The sequence below is a fragment of the Drosophila miranda genome, assembly GCF_003369915.1.
Source record: "Drosophila miranda strain MSH22 chromosome Y unlocalized genomic scaffold, D.miranda_PacBio2.1 Contig_Y5_pilon, whole genome shotgun sequence".
Taxonomy (NCBI): Eukaryota; Metazoa; Arthropoda; class Insecta; order Diptera; family Drosophilidae; genus Drosophila; species Drosophila miranda.
Window position 1 is genome coordinate 597,266 of NW_022881647.1, and position 17,885 is coordinate 615,150.

The 17,885-nt window shown below is 47.8% G+C and overlaps 3 protein-coding genes and 3 pseudogenes across 5 annotated transcripts; 2 read left to right on the forward strand and 4 right to left on the reverse strand.

Moving 5' to 3' along the window:
- Nucleotides 1–589: 589 nt before the first annotated feature.
- Nucleotides 590–4,425, reverse strand: LOC117194969 (annotated as a pseudogene).
- Nucleotides 4,426–4,440: 15 nt separating this feature from the next.
- On the reverse strand, nt 4,441–5,651 carry LOC117195069 (structural maintenance of chromosomes protein 2-like). Its single transcript, XM_033399738.1, has 2 exons — nt 5,633–5,651; nt 4,441–4,655 (listed from the first exon to the last, which is right to left on the reverse strand). The coding sequence occupies exons 1-2, from the start codon at nt 5,649–5,651 to the stop codon at nt 4,456–4,458; spliced, it is 219 nt and encodes a 72-aa protein (XP_033255629.1). The 3' UTR covers nt 4,441–4,455.
- A 390-nt stretch (nt 5,652–6,041) lies between these two features.
- LOC117195106 lies at nt 6,042–8,064 on the reverse strand (annotated as a pseudogene).
- A 6,373-nt stretch (nt 8,065–14,437) lies between these two features.
- LOC117195070 lies at nt 14,438–15,570 on the forward strand. Its single transcript, XM_033399739.1, has 2 exons — nt 14,438–15,008; nt 15,056–15,570. Exons 1-2 carry the CDS (start codon nt 14,438–14,440, stop codon nt 15,568–15,570), a joined length of 1,086 nt encoding a protein of 361 aa, XP_033255630.1.
- LOC117195040 (actin-related protein 4-like) lies at nt 15,557–16,148 on the reverse strand. Of its 3 annotated transcripts, none has more exons than XM_033399679.1 (2): nt 15,825–16,148; nt 15,557–15,728 (listed from the first exon to the last, which is right to left on the reverse strand). In XM_033399679.1, exons 1-2 carry the CDS (start codon nt 16,027–16,029, stop codon nt 15,676–15,678), a joined length of 258 nt encoding a protein of 85 aa, XP_033255570.1. In that variant the 5' UTR covers nt 16,030–16,148; the 3' UTR covers nt 15,557–15,675. The 3 variants fall into 3 exon arrangements, with proteins under 3 accessions (XP_033255570.1, XP_033255569.1, XP_033255568.1); XM_033399678.1 differs by having other exon boundaries at nt 15,557–15,767; XM_033399677.1 differs by having other exon boundaries at nt 15,557–15,770.
- Nucleotides 16,137–17,715, forward strand: LOC117195071 (annotated as a pseudogene).
- Nucleotides 17,716–17,885: the final 170 nt, after the last annotated feature.

A 17,885-nucleotide genomic window follows, 5' to 3' on the forward strand; every position in this document is an offset into this window, starting at 1 on the left:
GGCAATGTCCGTTAGGAAGTTTAAATGCAATTTGTGGAGATAATGTTTTTTATCCCCAATCGGCCGACTAATTATTTCGAATTAAATAAAACTCGGCGCAGAAATAAAATTACGATATGTTCTTTAATGCGTGACATCCAAATTGCAAGTGTGGCTTGCCTGCCCTTTACATTGCCGCTCCGATCGCTAAGCGCAGCTTCGCTCGGCCGACGTCGGTAGGCAGACGCAAAGCGGAGATAGCGAAGAGCGAGCTGGCAGAGAGCGTTTAGCAGGGCAAGCAAGCGCAGAGCTTTAACAAACAAATGAGTGACATAGACATAAGTAACAAACAAAACAAGCGGGTGAGGGCCAAGAATTAGGTGCTATTTGGCAAGCAGCTAATCGGCTGGGTTCTGCTCCGAACACAATTTTTGAATCGAAATCAAATTTTGGCAGGCAAGAGAGAAAAATCTGCATTCTCGCTATAATAATGGATAAGGCCGTTCTTGATCGTCGAAATTGTGGATCAAAAAATATATGGTATATATAGTTTCCATAGGACTCTTCAATATAATTTTTCCTAGATTATTATATTCATTTTACTAGTAAATTTATAGGTAAAATAGTATTTATTTTCAGTACTTCAATTATTTGTATATGTACATGAATTCTCTCGTGAATTCAGATGAAATTTAAATTTTCAAAATGAGAATGAAATAGTAGAACCAGCATTGAAAACTGATCAACGTTTGTGGACACCGGTGGTGCCCGATCTGCTGACCTGCCGCGAGACGGTAGAGACGCCCTCCTCGAAAAGCGTGCGAAACAGCACATTTGCATGATTGAAGAGGCCGTCCTTGAGCGACACAATAAGGAACTGAGAGTTGGTAAAGTGCTGCTTCAACATGCTGCCAATGTTCTGCGTGTGCGACATGTCCAGGGCGGCGTCCACCTCGTCCAATATATAGAGGGGAGCTGGCGAGAACTTGAGCATGGCCAGGACAAGGGATAGAGCCACCAGAGACTTTTGGCCACCGGACAATTCACCGAGACTCTCCTTCCACGTGCCATTGAAGCCGACCTTGATCTCAAGGCCTGTTAGACAGCCGTTGGTCAGGACGGGATTGAGACGGGCATCGGCACCCGGCAGGAGAGCGCTGAAAATGCTACTGAAATTGCTGTTAACCTCGGTGGCCGCGCGGTTCAGCTGTTCCTGCTCCTCTTCGTTCATTTTCACAATAATTTTCTTAATCTTCTCCTTGTCGAGGGCCACGATGTTGCGGCGACGCTGTGTCTCGTCGTAGTTCTCTTGCTCTCGGGTCAGAATCGCGATGGCATTCATGTTAAGCGTTCGCTCCATTTTATCCTTACTCTCCTGCATCTGTTCCAGCTTGTTGCCAGCTTCAATGGGATTCGTCTTGCTGTAGTCGTAGCGGGTGTTCTTCACGCCAAAGGCACTTTTTTCCTCTGGAATCCAGGGATACTTTACCTCTAGGTCTTGAATCCGCCTCTTGGCCTCGTTGGTCTGAGAGCCGGACTTGCTCTTTTCATTCTCCTTTTCCTTTACCTGCAGCTCAAGTTCCTGGTTCTGCTTTTCCATCTTTTCCCTCTTCACCTGCAAATTTCGCATCTCCTTGTTCTGGGCATGTAGCTTATCCTTCTGCGCTTTAATGCCCTGCTCGAGCTCCGCCACCTCGGACACTGCACTAGAGCTCTTCTCCTGCAGAGCAGCCAGATCGGCGATGAACTTCTCGAGATTTTCGACCATCTCCTGGTGCTGCTGCTTGGATGATTCAATGGTTTTCTGCAGCTCAGTGATCTCTAGCTTCAGTGTCTCGAACTCCTGCTCTCGCTTCTTCCAATTGGCACTCGACTTCTCCGCCCTCTGCTTGGTCTCCTTCACCTCATTGGCTGCCGACTTTAGCTCGCGCTCGCGATACCCCTTGGCATCGGCCAACTTTGCTTCGATATCCTTGATCTTGACCTGGGAGGTCTTCTGCTTTTCCCGGGAATCTGCATTCTGCTGCTCCAAGGACTGGACCTTCTCCTTCATCTCCTCGATCTCGGCCTGGTTCTGCTGGAATGTGGTCTGGGCCAGACGGCTTTTGCACATGGTCAGCTCGTGCTGGCGCAGATCAAGATTCTCTTTAATCTTGTTGTACGAGTGGGCCAGATTCTCGATGGAACTGCAAATAGATTGATATAATTGGAATTAAATTGTGCCTTGCGTTGTGCCTCTTCCTCTGCACATACGCCATTTCCTGCTCCACACGCTGCAACTCGACCTCGAGTTTCTTGTAATTCTTTTCCAATTCCCGGATAGAGTGCAATTCCTCCAAGATGTTTGCTCCCTTAGGCGCAGCACCACCCGACACAGTGCCGTGCGGGTCCACCAAGTCGCCTTCCAATGTAACCGAACGGCAATTTATACGCGGATCGTAGCTGACCTGCAGAAGGAATACGAATGGTGAGGAAAGAATCTATATTGCTATGCTGATGCCCCATCTGTCACCTACCTTCTTGGCCACGTCCAGATCTTTACAGATTAGAACGCTGCCAAAGCAAAGCTTCATGACCGGCTCATAGTAGCGATCGTACTGGACAAGGGACAGGGCCCACTGGACATTCTCTGGGCCAACCTTGCTCTGGGCATCCTGTTAAGCGATTGCGAATTAATCTTGTTGATGGGCATCATGGTGACACGCCGCAGCAAGTTGCCCCTCTGCAGGATCTTCTTGCTGGTCACATCATCGTCCGTCACATAACTATACAACTGGGGGCCAAAAATCGGATATTAGTCACAAGGAAATTCCCAACTCCAGAACTACATGAGGCACTTACACTTCCGCCTGCTGCGGTCATCAAGGCCATGGAGTTTTGCATATCGGACACCTGAAAGAGCTTCCCCACCATGCCACGCTCTTTGCGGCGATCAAAGTTCGGCTCTGGATCCTGGTACTGCAGATCGTAGCGAGAGGCATTGCAACGATCCAGCTCTCGCTTAAGGTCACGCCTGCGCGTGTGCATCTGGTTTCTCTGCTCCCGCAGCTGCTCGAACTGCCCGCTCTCATAGTTGAGGCCCTGCAGTTGTCGCTCAAGGCTCTGGATCTCCACCAGAAGCTGGTCGTGCAGACCCTTGTCCTTTACATAGGCAGCATCGTTCGTCTGCGTTTCGCCCTGTTTTTGTTTCAAAAGACCTCGTGTGTGCCGCAGCTCCATCTCCGAGGTTTTGATTGTGGTCTGTGCTTCGCTCAACTGTTCCTTAGCCACTGAAAAGCGAAGCAGAATAGGTAAGGTAAGCAAAGATGGTAATCGTTGCATAAAGGAGTCACCCACCTATTAGCTGCTCCTGCAATGTGCTCGCCTGACCATCCTCATTGGTGGACAGACCCTGAGAGACAGCCTCGAGCTTCCGCCGGGCAGCTTCATAGGCCTTGGTATCGATCGCATCTGCCTCTTTTAGAGCTTCAAATTCCCCCTGAACCTTTGACATGGCGGCCTCCTTTTTGGTGAGAGCACTCTCGTCGTCGGCAATGTTCTTGGCGGCCGTACTTATCTTCCGCTGGTCTTGTTCAACGGTGCCCTGCGCTGCCTTCAGGCTGCCCGAGGCTTTGGCCTCCTGGGCACGCTTAGCACTCAGTTGGGCCTCGAGCTCCTTTATCGATCCACCCATCTCGGCATCAATCTTCTCCTGCATCTCCTTGAGAGCGATTTCAATAGCTTCCATTTCTTCCAAGTTCTTGTCACGCGTCCAAAGGCAACTGGCTATGCGATCGTCTATCTCTTGTTCACTAGTCTCCAACAGTTTCAGTTCTTCGCACAGCTTCAGGTAATTCGCAGAGATGAAGATTCTGGTTAGATAATCGATTTCGCGCTTGAGTTTATTGTACTCCTCGTGGGCAGCGCGTTCCTCTTGCAGCTTGACCAGCTTGGGATAGACCTCCTCCTCCAACAAAGCTTTGGTCTCCCGCACTTTGGATTCCTTTTTATCGATTAGATTCTTGGTGGCATCGCGCTTTCTCTTATACTGGCTGGTGCCAGCGGCCTCCTCCACCATGGAGAGCACCTGCATGCAAAGAGACAGTAAAACAGCTTGTGGAAGAGAGCGGTAGAGACGCCTGTACTTACCTCCTTGGGCTTCATGTTGAGCACTTGCTGGATCTTGCCCTGCATGATCAAGAAGTTGGGATTGTTCACATTCAATTGGATGGAACAGAAGAAATCCTGCACCTTCTTGTTTTGCACGATCTTGCCATTGATCATGAATTTGTTCTTGCCACCGACTACGACCTGGCGGGCCACCGAAATCTCGCGGCACTTCTCGTACCCCGTCGGACACTGCAGGGCATTTGTGTTGTCGAACACAATGGTCACCGTTCCCTTCGTTATACCCTCCTGTCCATTCTTGTACACCAAGTCTTGCAGAGCGGAGGTGCACACCTTTAAATTGTTTCTGGCGCATTAAATAATGTTGTGTTATATGTATCTGGCGGAACTTACATTCTGCAGATTACTGATGCCCAGCACGAAGCAAATGCTGTCCAAAATGCTGGATTTCCCGGATCCGTTCAGACCGGTGATGGCCGTAAACTCCGGATCGAAGCCATCGATTTCCGTGCGCCGACCGTACGATTTGAAGCCGTCGAGCACCAGCTTTTTTACGTATGTACATATTGCTGCAACTTATTCACAATTCAATTCCGTTTTACTTCGCGTCTCTTTTAGCGCCAATTCAGAAGTGGCGTCTGTTTCAGTGTTGCCATCTTAGCTTATTTTACGCTAGATTTGGCTAGCAAATAGCTTGAAAAATAATTGACATGCTTATAGCTTGAAATCTAGCTTATTTAACAGTTCATTTAGCTTATTTTGGCTAAAAATAATTTAGTAAAAACAATTTGTTTTTTTATTTTTTTAATTGTAATATTTGTTAATTTTTAGCGAGAAATCGGACAAGAGTCATATTTATAATTCGTATTTTGTTATATCATCCAATTCTGGCAGCACTGGTCTGTTTTAGTTTATTTCAACCCTCAGAAATATACCAAAATATACCGTCTCATTTTAAAAATATACCGTAAATATACTGACGAATTCAAGTTCTATATTCCACGATGTTTACATTCCGTGGAATATTACTAGCGTTCTCTCAGTCCTGCCCACATAATTTTATTTAATTAATGCATCTATTTTCTACTTGACTGGCTTATTTTAAATACTTGACTTTGACTTTTTTTTCCTCAATTTTGGTTCTTCAACAACAATAGCGTCTCGTATGAGGAAAAACCGAAGTTATCCCACTAAAGCCCCCTCTATTTAAATAGTTCAACTACTTGAGCTAAATGGCGGAAAATATTAACAATTGCTAATACTAATTTTAGATTCATGTCATCTTTCGTATGAACTTTTAAAAAAACCACTATATCTTTTACCTGAACTGCGCTAACATTATTAAATTTTCATTATTTTCGGTGGAAATTTTGCTTATAATTGGTTAATGGTTCTCCGTCAAGGATTGGAAACCATATTGCAAATTTTTGATGTTCCGTCGAATATTATTAGCTATGTAGAACATTTAGCCATGCCCACATAGTTTTATTCGACTAATAAATCATTTTTCGAATTAATTGGCTTATTTTTACAAAACAAAACAAACGAAGAAGATATTCGTTCATGTTGCTATATTTTGATATTCCGTCGAATATTACTAGCTGGAAAGAACGCCCAGCTATTCCCACATAGTTTTATACAATTAATGAATCTATTTTCCACTTCAGTGTTTTATTTTAAAGTCTTGCTTTTGTTGGATTTAGTCTAAAAAAAGGTTTTAGCAAAAAGTTCATATATCATATTGCTCAATTTTGAGATTCCGTTGAACAATGTTTTCTATTTAAGAGCCTTAGCCCTGGCTATAGAATTTTAAGCCTTTAATGAATAAATTTTCTACAAGATTGGCTATTTTTAAGGAATCCCATTTATTGTATTTTGACTACAGCAAGGTTTAAACTAATGGGTAACAGTTAACCCATTAAAATACCCTCCACGAAAATTTTAGTGTCAAAGAATTTTAGAGCCGGTGTTTTTATTTTTTCAATGCAATTTACAGTTTGGCCCTCACAGAACACTGGGGGCTGTATCGCTTGTACATGCTGCGCCAGAAATCCATACGGTCTGCATCCGGATTCTTTTGCATTTTACATTCCCGATCAATGAGTAGGCAGTCCAGCTGCAAGGGCTGGCCAGGCAGGGCTTTTTGTACTGGTTTCGGCTGGTCGGGTGGCTTTCCGTGCCGCGCGAAATTCGCCCACATCTGGCAAATCCTCTCCGAGACGAGCGCATCCTCCTTTTGCATCGGAGAATCGTCGCCGGCCATCTGGAATAGATAGCAAATATCATCAGCATGGGCTACTCCGCGAAGATTCTCATTCTGGAAGATGGTTTTGTATAGATTGCGACCGCCAACGTAGTCCAGACGATAGAAGTACAGTGGCGACTGCGTCTGACAGTTGGCATGGATCTCTGCCGCAATCTGCAGATCCATGCTGAAGTGATAGTCGGAGAACAAATCCAGATGTTTCTTGGTCAATGCCTGGCCGTCGAAGTAGAAGTTACGTATGTCAGCTGCTGCTTCCTGAGCTTCTGGTGCCTGTCGGTCTGGCACCAGGTTGCGGGCACCGTTCGCGCAAGAGCTTGTTCGTAATCCTCCAGTTTCGTATTGGCCCTCACAATCATTGCCAGTCCTTCCGCAGAGTTGTAGCCCATGATCATGGGCATTTTCCCCACGTGGTCCCTTTTGTGCATCAGATCCAAAATATTTTGATCGATGAAACTATCCGGACTGCTGGCCTCCTCGACAACAGGCTTGAAGACGAACGGCAGGTGACGACGCCGCTCATCCGCAGTCAGTACTTTCATCGTATTGGCCAAAATACCAGTCGGTTTCACTTTCTCAGACTGAAGGAACTCCAACAGGATCTTCGTGTTGCTCCCAAAATCGCCGCCGCCCAGCAGTTCTGCCAGTCGACGTGTTTTAAATACCGCATTTGGTTGAAACGCCCATTCCATGTTGTCCGTTCCGCTCTGCATGATGGCCTTATGAAAGAGTTTGTTGGCGTGTCGGGAATATGTATGCAGGTGAACGGACGCCCCACCAGCGCTTTCGCCGAAGAGGGTCACATTGTTGGGGTCACCATTGAAGCTGGCTATGTTCTCCTGCAGCAAGGCCATGCGCTGATCCTTCAGTCCCATATTGCCGTGTATGCCTTCCTCCGGCGAACTAAGGAATCCCAGGGCACCGAGGCGATAGTTCAAGGTGACCACAATCACATCCTGCTCCATGAGCTTGGCTGGAAAGTGGCTGAAAGTATTTAGTTTAGAACTTAGCTCTACTCTGAGCTGCTGTGAACAGATCCACTCACAAGTCGCTGTTGCCATTGCCAAAAAAGAAGCCACCGCCGTGAATCCACACCATGACGGGCAAGGGCGACGATGATCTTTTGCCCTTGGGGGCGTAAACATTGAGGAAGAGGCAGTTCTCGAAGCCAGCCACTTCTGTGGTGAAAGGATCGCGTTGGTGCGACACGTCTCTCTACTTGCTGCAGTCCAGCTCATGCTCCTCGAAGCGCTCTTGCGGCACGGGGCTCTAAATGTGCAAATTACGTTATAGATATTTGTTGCAGTTTGGGGAAGCGCTTACTCGAAATCTGAGGTTACCAACAGGTGGTTCGGCGTATGGCACCCCCAAGAAACTATTGTACTCCAGGCCACTTGGCAGCTTCTGTTGCTGGCCCACAACAATACCCTGCTTCACTGGAATTTTCACCTGCGCGATCAAAAAAAATCCCATTAATTTACAGAGATGCTGTAGCAGAACAAATGAAATTACCTTCATGCTGCTGTAGAGTCTCACGAGAATGGATTTGCCGCCAGTCCGTTGCATTTTGCTGCCCCAAATTACGTAGCCCGCCCGGTTCGACAGACCGACTATCTAATCGCAATACAATTATTCGGCAATAACAAATAATCAAACCAGATTTTGCGAAAGTGGACGGACTTTGAACCGAAACCGAAATTCTGGCCGAAACAGCTGACGCTGCGATTAACCCTTCATAGTGCTATGGGGTATTTTTATACCCCAAAATTCAAAGTTCTGGTTTTAATAGTTTCATAGCAGCCACTGTTGGTAGTTTCATAGCAGCTACCTTTTATTATCATCAGTAATTTATAATTTGGGAGGGAAAGTTACGGTGCAGTTGGTTACAGAGGCATGTTAATTTAGTAGCGAGCTAACAGCGATAAATCATAAGAGCGTAAGCTAACAGAGAACGAAGCAATTTACTTGTTGTTACAGAGGCATGTTAATTTAGTAGCGAGCTAACAGCGAAAGAACATGAGAGCGTAAGCTAACAGAGAACGAAGCGATTCTCTTGTCTTCACAGACGCATGTTAATTTAGGAGCGAGCTGAGAGCCAAAGAAAAAGAGAGTATACTGTTAGGTTAGGTTGACCCGGACGGCCCTCAGAGGGGGACCCACATAGGCCAGTATGGCCCTTAGTTGTCCGGATAGGGGGGGGGGGGGGGGGGGGGGGGGTATGAACCGTCGCGGCAGTGTTTAGTGGGTTTTGAAGTCCTTGAGGATCGAGGTATTTTTCGCATAGGCCAGTAGTTGCTGTGGCGTCCTCTTGGAGGCATCTTCCAGTGATGCCAGCACTGGGGCGCCCAGGTATCTCCTCCTTGCCCTTAAGAGAGCAGGACAGTTGCAGATGAGATGTTCTAGGGTTTCGGTTGCCCCAGGTTCGTCACATTTCCTACAACTGTCTCTGTTTGTGATTCCAAGCTTTGTCGCATGCGCCGCAGCCAGGCAGTGTCCCGTTAATATTCGCACTAATAATCTGCAGTCCTTCCGTGGTAGGTGCAGCAGGTAGTGGCTGAGTTTGTCATTGCGTTCCTTGCACATGATTTTCGAGGTTCTGCAGGCGATGGTACTCCTCCACCTACATTCGGTTTGTGATCCGGCCTGCTTTTCTAGATCGCTTTGCAGCGTTCTGAGGGAGACAGGCACGTTCTCGGTTCTCGTATTCGCCAGCCCGACGCCTTCCTTAGCTAGTACGTCCGCCGTCTCGTTCCCTTCGATGCCCTGGTGGCTGGGAATCCAGTAGATCCGCACTGACTTTATCGTGCTTAGGGTATCTAGTGCCTCCCTGCTCGCCAAGACATTTCTGGAACTGACTGCGGACGACTGCATGGATCTTATCGCCGCTTGGCTGTCGACGAATAGGTTGACCGCATCGTGTGCTCTTTCAGTGAGAAGAGCGACTTCTGCTGCTTTCCTGATGGCAAAAACCTCTGCCTGGAATATGATACAATGGTCCGGTAGCTTATATGACAGCCTTATCTCAGGGTCTGTACAGTATAGGCCCGCTCCTACTCCTCCGTCCATCTTGGAGCCGTCCGTATATATATTGAGGTGCTCCGTTTGGTCTCTTCCGATTTTCCAGTCTTCAGGTCCCAAGGATGCAGTTGTTTTTACGTCGAGGCATGTTTGGGGGGTCATGTAATCAGTTGATCTGTTCATTTCCCTTCCAATTGAACTATGCCCGTATTCTTGTGGCGACATATTTCCTGAAGCGATGAGGCGTTGTGCTGCCTTTCCTGCAGTCAGACGGGCGTGGATGTCTAGGGGTTCGATTCCAAGTAGGGTTTCGAGTGCTTTTGTTGGGGTTGACCTCAGCGCCCCTGTAATACAGAGCAAAGCCTGTCGCTGAGTCCTTTCCATAAGCTTATGATACGTTTTCTTTCCAGTAGCTTGCCACCACACTAAGACTCCATACAGCAGAGTTGGTCGCACCACCGAGATGTAAATCCAATGCATCAGAGCCGGAGATAGGCCCCATGTGCTGCTGAGCATCTTCTTGGATGCATAAAGCGCAATGGTGGCCTTCTTCACCCTTTCCAATACATTGGGTTTCCATGCCAGTTTACTATCCAGTACTGTGCCCAGGTATTTGACTTGTGTTTTTGGGGTTAGCCTAGTTTGATTGATCTTCGGGGGGGTCCATATCGGTACCTTGTACCTCTTGGTAAAGAGGATGAGGTCCGTCTTGTCCTCGTTGATACTGAGTCCTACTTCTTCCGCCCACTCGCGTATCTCCCTGAGTGTTCGTTGCATTAGTGAGCTGAGGGTCGATGGGCAAACACCGGTAATAAGTATGCTTATGTCGTCCGCATAAGCTGTTATTATTGGGGCCTTCCTTTCGTATCTCTTGATGAGGTCGTCGACCACCAGATTCCACAGGAGGGGCGACAGGACTCCACCCTGGGGTGTGCCTCTGTGTGCCTCTTTCACCATGGAAGCGGTGCCCCACTCTGATTGCACCCGTCTGCAACCTAGGAGGTTCCTTATCCACAGGTTGATTGCTGGGTGTGTATTAGTTGCTACCAGGCAATTTGTTATTGCTTCCGTAGCCACGTTGTTGAATGCTCCGGAGATGTCCACGAATACTCCCAGTGCATACTTTTTATTGTGAAGGGCTTTCTCAATGGTAGCTACTACCGAATGTAGTGCGGTCTCCACCGATTTCCCTTTAGTATAGGCATGCTGGTTGGTTGACATCAGTCCCCCTACCTCATTCCTGATGTGTAAGTCCAGCAGCTTTTCTAGCGTTTTTAATATAAAGGAGGTAAGGCTTATCGGTCTATAGTCCTTGGGACTCGCATGGCTGCACTTTCCTGCCTTTGGGAGGAAGACAACTCTCGAGGTTCTCCATTGGATAGGGATATAGCCAGTACTTATACAAGCTGTGAATATTGCGGAGAGCCATGGGGTAATCGCCTCTTTGGTCACCTGCATCATGGCTGGGAATATCCCGTCAAGTCCTGGTGCTTTTGTGCCCGCAAAGGAGTCTATTGCCCAGTGGATTCGCTTGGTGGTTAACAAATCTGTTGGGGGTGTTGTTCCTCGGTTGCTAGGTCCTGGTGCTCTTTGGCATCAGCGACCTCGGTGCAACCAGAGAAATGTTCCTCCATTAGTGCTGTTAGGGCTTCGTCACTGCCCTCTGTCCACTGTCCGTCATCTAGCTTTAATTGGCTTTGTATGGTAGGCTGCTTAGAGAGCAGCTTCCGTAGCCGTGCGGTTTCTGGTACTTTCTCGATGTTGGAGCAGAAGGTCCTCCACGAGTTCCGTTGTGCTTTACGTATTTCCTTCTTGTAGCTCCTGAGTAGGAGTCTGTATTCCTCATAGACGATCCCTTCGTTCGCTTGTTTGGCGATCTTAAAGAATTCCTTGAGGTTGTCCCTTTGAAGAGAGAGATCCCGCTCCACCAGAGTGGCTTGGACCTCTTCTTCGTCCTCGAGGGTTTGCACGATGTGTGGTAGGCGTCCAGCAACGCGTTGGATAGGGTCTCTAGAGACTTCTCTATGTCCTCCGCGGATTTCACTGTGCCCGGACTCGCGAGCTTCGAAGTAACTGTCTTTTTTAAACTTTTCCCAGTTTGTATTCCGGGGGTTTCTATAGACTATTACCTTCGAAGAATGTTTGAAGTCGCACTTAAACTGAATGTACTTGTGATCTGAGAAGGAGGGTCTTTCAAGGACCCTCCAGCTAGATACCGTAGTACTGTTTCCCGTTGCTAGTGTTAGGTCTAGCACGTTGGATGAAGTCGGACCCACGAAGGTGTGCTCCTCCCCGACGTTTGCTATATATAGATTAGTATAAAGTATAAAGTCTAAGAGTGACTCACCACCTCATTGATGTCGGTGCTTCCCCACACATTGTGGTGGGCATTGGCATCCGTCCGATGACGAGTTGATAGTTTTTGGTGCCGGCTTCTGTCACCAGGCTCCTGAGTTCGTCGGGTGGTGCGGGTCTGTCGTGAGCCATGTAGCAGGAAGCCACCAGAAGGCGCTTTTCCTCGCTTTCCAGCATCACAACCGTCAGGTCATCCGTGCTGTAATGAGACATAAGGTAAGCATGGATTCCCTTTCGTACGAGTACGACGGTTCTGTTCCTGCTTACCGATGTTGCGTAGAACAGGTTGTGATTTGAGGACTTTAGTCCGGCCACTGAATTGCCTGTCGCAATCCAGGGCTCCTGGACTAGAGCTATGTCGGCGAGCCCTTGCTCCATGGCGATGAGGAGCTCCGCCGACGCTACCTTGCTTTTATGCAAGTTTAGCTGCAGCACACTCAGCATGGGTGGCTGGCTCACTTGCATCCGACGGGTTGACTACTAACGTCAGGTCACCGTCTTCCTCGTCTTCGTCCTCAAGCGCAAGACCCTGGGCGGCCTCCACGATGGACTCGAGACCTAAGTCCTTTTCCACCTCGCCTACCTGCAGGGTATGCGCGTCCTTGTCCTCAGGGTGGCGCTTTTTGAGGCGCAGGTAGACGCTACCCATGCCCCACGCCATCTTCCCGAACTTGGGATACAGCAGATCCTCTGCCTCCTTGTTTATTTGGAGGATCACACATTGGCCCCCTCGTTGGGTAGTGCTACCAATGTGTAGGATCCTCCAATCGGTCGATGGCACGTCCGCGTTTTGCCGCTGAAGGAGCTTCAGCGCTCGGTCTCCCTGGATTGTGATGGGGAAGAGTACCTTCGCCTTAGGCTTGGACGGGATAAGCTCCCGGTCCACAACCTCCAGCTTGGCCCCCTCCCACATCGCCTCCAGTTGGCAGACCGTACGCGTCAGCCACCTTAGGGTTGGATCGTCGTTGCACTTTAGGATCTTAACCCCATTTAGCCACCCAGCACCATCGAACGTGGGCATAGGGCCGCGGGTCTTCTTCCATGTGTGCAAACAGTGCGTCGACGAGACGCGCGTGCACAAGCTTCCACTGTGCCGCTGACATCTTGCCGTTTTCCTCGCTCCGGTCGATGAGTGCCACGATCAAATGTCGTTTGGTCACATCGCTGACCTTCGCGTTCGATTTCGATGGCTTCTTGCCACTTTCGGTGGAGGGGCTGCACTCTTGGGCCCGCGTTGCCGCTTGCTCGCCGGAGTGTCTTTAATGGCACTCTCAGTCGAGCGTTGCCTCTTGGTGGCCATCATCTCCTCCACCTTATTGCATATTCGCCATTCGACGCCTCATCTGTGGCATCTGGGCGTAATGTAGTCGGCCCTCCTCTACTCGCTGCTCGGCCCAGGCTAGCTTGACCTTCTCTCTGGGAGATGTCTACTTTACCTTGCAGCCGCTTTTGATTGAGGTCCGCTTTGTATTGTGCTTTGGCCTTCATCCCCTCCTTGGAACGCTTCGCCCTTCCTACGCAGGGAGCTGTGCCTGGTTCCGGTGAGCGGAGAAGGCTCTCTTCCTCCGTCCTGCTCATAGAGAGCACGCTCTCCAGATCCGTGTCTGTGTCGACTACGGCATCTGTGCGGCTCAACTTGCAGGCTGCGGAGTGAGTTGTTTTTGTTGTTGTTGTTGTGGCAGTAGCTTTACAACTGACTTGGCCTGCTCCCGCCAAGTCTGAGGTGTGACCGCTGGCGACACGCTGAGAGGATTGCTCCTCCCCGTGCCCGCCGGTGGTAGCAGTCACGCTTCCCACCGACGTTTGGGTTGACATCCCAACCCGTGTTTTATCCTTCTTCGCCTCCATATTTGGCCCGAGGGTCCATACTGGTTAATATTTTTCGGGGACCACCCCCTAGCGTTCTTCGAAGAAGCTTTGATCCGACGACGCTGCTGCACTCTTATCACTTATCTTTGCTCTGTTGCAGCCCACTCACACCCTCTTTCGTTCGCTACGCTCTTTCGGACACCACTCTTTGCTCACGTTCTTCGAAGAAGCTTTAGCGTCGACGCTGCTGCACTCTTATCATTCTTCTCAGTTCCCCCCGGTCCATCATCCAATACGGTCATAAAAGTGGACAAACTAAATCGTGTGTTTCGAAAAGTGCCGTGCGCGCGCCCTTCAATTAAATATTCCTTCTTTGATGAAGAAGTGAACTTATCCCACTTAATCCCCCTGTTTTAAACAGGATAACAACTTGAGTTAAATCGCGAAAAATAATAATAATAATAGTTCTTATTGTAGATCCATCCCATCCTTCATCTTTACTTTACCATGAACTGCGCTAAATCATATTACTAGCTAAACAGGACCCTCAGCCCTGAATACACAATTTTATCCGATTGATATATCAATTATTTAATTTAAAAGTGATCGAAGATATGTGATCATGCGTCGTCGAGTCGATGTTTTATGACCATCTAGGTTTAAAATTAAAGTAAAGAACTTAGTTTGGAATTTTCGAAATAAAACGCCGATTAGTTCCGCTCATCGCAAAAATATACCGATTTAATTAAAGTTCGCAAAAAAATATACAACATTTTTTCGCCAGTCGAAAAACTACCACCTACAAATATATTATCATAAAAAAACAGGTATCGATATATTCATATGTTTATAAAATTCGGGGACAACAAAAAATTTTGAAGATCAAATCCGTCGCGTCGCCGAATAATGGCTGATCCGAAAAACGAAATGGGTACCGAAGCTGGCACAGCAATGGACAGCGAAAGCGGTAGAGACTCCTCAGTCAGCCCAATGGAAATAAATATATCCAACACAAATTGCAATTCGATGATAGTTCTGAACGATTTACGTCTGCTGGAGCTAATTACCAAGTATCCTTTTCTGTATAGTAAAGCAGCGCAGCCGGAACAGGACTCGGAATACGACGAGTGGGCCTGGAATCAGATTTCGAAGGAGTTTAATGCCAGCTACGAGAACTTGCCGCTGAGTGCCCCCTTCTCGGCAGACGAGCTGCAGTGGCGTTGGAACTTGCTGCTACCGACCATGGGCACCCTTTCGAAGGCCAAGGGACAAATTCCCTTTCAACTGTGGTCCCTTGTGACGGAGATCGAACGCTCGCTAAGTACAGAAAATTTGGAACCACCCAGGGACTTGAGTATGGCCCAGAACTTTCTACTCACTCAGCTGCCATTGGTGGAGGCCATGACGCTCAATGAGCGTCGGCGACTGGAAGTCGAGTTCCTCGATATCTCACACAACTCTCGCTTGATGGTCCTCAGTACAAACCAGTCCAACCAAAAATCGCACACACTTTTGCCATCCCAGGTCCCCGTCCCAAAACCAATCTGGCCATTAGCAGTGTGTCTGGTGGCCAGGATCTCATTAATGTCCCGACGGCGACTGTTTTCATACCGATTCAAGCTTTCACGAGCAATGTGGTTGGACCCATTAATCCCGCGCCGGACGTTTCGACACCGCTTGATATCAATGTGATTGGTGCCAAGAAGGAACCCGTTGAGTGCCCGCCGCTGGACATTAAGACAGAGGTGGAGGTGGCCCTTGCGGCCATTGAGCTTGCCATTGAGATGGAAAATGTACGGGAAAATAACCCAGAAGAGGCACAAGAGAAATCACCGGAGAAAAACCGCACTCCCGTGGAGAAGCCCGATGATGCCACTCTAAATCCTAATCCGCGGTATAAACCGATCAAGAGCGCCAAGTACTACACAAAGAAGCTACTCGTTCGGGTGAAGCGCATTGATCAGGACGAGTATTTGCCGCTGTCCAGCATGGCAAAGCGCCCAAAGAAACGTGAATCCATGTACATCAAATGCACATAAGTTTATTTTAAAAAATACATTACTATAAATTACAACTTAAGGCTATTCTTTAATCCGAATTGGTTTTCATATTTCGTTTGCTTCGCATGCTCGATAAACTAGTAACTAAACAAACAAATATGCGGGAGCGGGGGTAGGAGCTGGAGCTGAACTGGAGGCTGCAGGCGGGATAACGAGGACGTAGTGGCGGACAAGGCCTCATGTGAAATGATACTGTTCAAAAAATTTTCAATTGTTGGCGTTGTTCTACTCACTGTTGGGCGTCACATTGTTGTCAGTTTTGGTATCTGGATCAAGATTCGTATCCGGAGTTGGGGATGCTCCAATGCCGACAACAGAGGGTATCTCAGCCTTCGGCGAATCCTCTTGCGCGTAGCCCACACGGAACGAATGGTGCCCTGGATCGAAAACTAAGGCTCCAATTTCGTCGCCGCCATATAGCATGTTGCCTCTATTCATCTTGGAGCGTCGGGACTACTTTTCAGCTTGATTTCTTGCAAAAGTTCTCGAAATGCCTGTCTTGTCTGTATTTATTTTTTGTGGCTTTTTTCACGACGCTTGCGTTAATGGCAATCGACCTATCGGTAAAATATACTGTCTGAAATTCAGAAATATACCGTAATATACCGATGAAGAAGTGAACTTATCCCACTTAATCCCCCTGTTTTAAACAGGATAACAACTTGAGTTAAATCGCGAAAAATAATAATAATAATAGTTCTTATTGTAGATCCATCCCATCCTTCATCTTTACTTTACCATGAACTGCGCTAAATCATATTACTAGCTAAACAGGACCCTCAGCCCTGAATACACAATTTTATCCGATTGATATATCAATTATTTAATTTTAAAGTGATCGAAGATATGTGATCATGCGTCGTCGAGTCGATGTTTTATGACCATCTAGGTTTAAAATTAAAGTAAAGAACTTAGTTTGGAATTTTCGAAATAAAACGCCGATTAGTTCCGCTCATCGCAAAAATATACCGATTTAATTAAAATTCGCAAAAAAATATACAACATTTTTTCGCCAGTCGAAAAACTACCACCTACAAATATATTATCATAAAAAAACAGGTATCGATATATTCATATGTTTATAAAATTCGGGGAAACAAAAAATTTTGAAGATCAAATCCGTCGCGTCGCCATGTAAAGACACTGATCTTGACCCTATACCAGTCAAGGTGAGTAGAGCCACTCCACACCCCCATTGGGTGTAGGCTTCTATTAATATTTCCATGCGCTTGTTGACAGATTGGCATCATTGGCGGATCCGGCTTAGATGATCCGGACATTTTGGAGAATCGCCAGAAAAAGTAATTTCAACGCCGTACGGGGAGCCGTCCGATGCCCTGATTCAAGGTGAATTGGTGGGGTGCAGTGTGTGCTACTCGCACGCCATGGAAGGAAACACGATATTATGCCCTCCAATGTGAATTACCGTGCAAATATCTGGGCCTTGCGCGATGTGGGCTGCACCCACCTCATTGTGTCCACGGCATGTGGTTCCCTGCGTGAGCAATTCAAGCCGGCAACCTGGTGATGCCCCACGATTTCATAGATCGCACCACAAAACGCTCACAAACGTTCTACGATGGCTCAGCCACTACCCACGTGGTGTTTGCCACCTGCCCATGTACCCCGCTTTCAGTGAGCGTACCCGCAACATACTCATCGAGGCTGCCAAGGAACTGGAGATCCCAGCACACGAGAAGGCACAATTGTGACTATTGGAGGACCTTCTCGTCCCGCTCCGAGAGTCTCATGTTAAGGGAATGGCGGCGTCCTTATCAATATGACCACGTGTCCAGAGAGGTTGTGCTGGCTAAAGAGGCCGGCCTACTGTACGGCTCTGTGGCAATTGCCACCGACTACGACTGCTGGCGCATGGTATACGAGGGTGTCAACGTGCAGGATTCCTAAGACCTTTGCAGAGAACGTTCATCAAGGTGAAGAAGATTCTGGTGAATGGTGTGGGACGTAATTGCCAAGGAGGATTGGTCGGAGGATATTCTAAATGCCAAGGTGAGTGTATTCTCAAGGTGTAACTCCACTTGATTGATTCTAAATTGCTTTCTTGTTATAGCAATGTGTGTGCAAAATACCATGTCTGGAGCTATGTGACGTTTTCTAAACCTATCGACCGAAATCACCCAGGACACCATTAGGCGGAGGCGGCCTTTTGATACCATCGATATATCCTAAAAACAACAAGAAACGGGTGCCCAAACTTACCTCCATCTCATTCAGTACGAACTCGAGGAGGACACCAAATCAGACTGCGGGCTCGACAATTAAGTCCGGAACGA

Bases quoted from the DNA above. Each gene is read 5' to 3' on its own strand.
- LOC117195040 (XM_033399677.1), bottom strand. From the start codon at position 16,029: ATGAATAGAGGCAACATGCTATATGGCGGCGACGAAATTGGAGCCTTA. The intron at 15,771-15,824 runs GTGAGTAGAACA...ATCATTTCACAT, and splicing joins CAACAATGTGACGCCCAACA to GAGGCCTTGTCCGCCACTAC.
- LOC117195070 (XM_033399739.1), top strand. From the start codon at position 14,438: ATGGCTGATCCGAAAAACGAAATGGGTACCGAAGCTGGCACAGCAATG. The intron at 15,009-15,055 runs GTACAAACCAGT...TTGCCATCCCAG, and splicing joins CTCTCGCTTGATGGTCCTCA to GTCCCCGTCCCAAAACCAAT.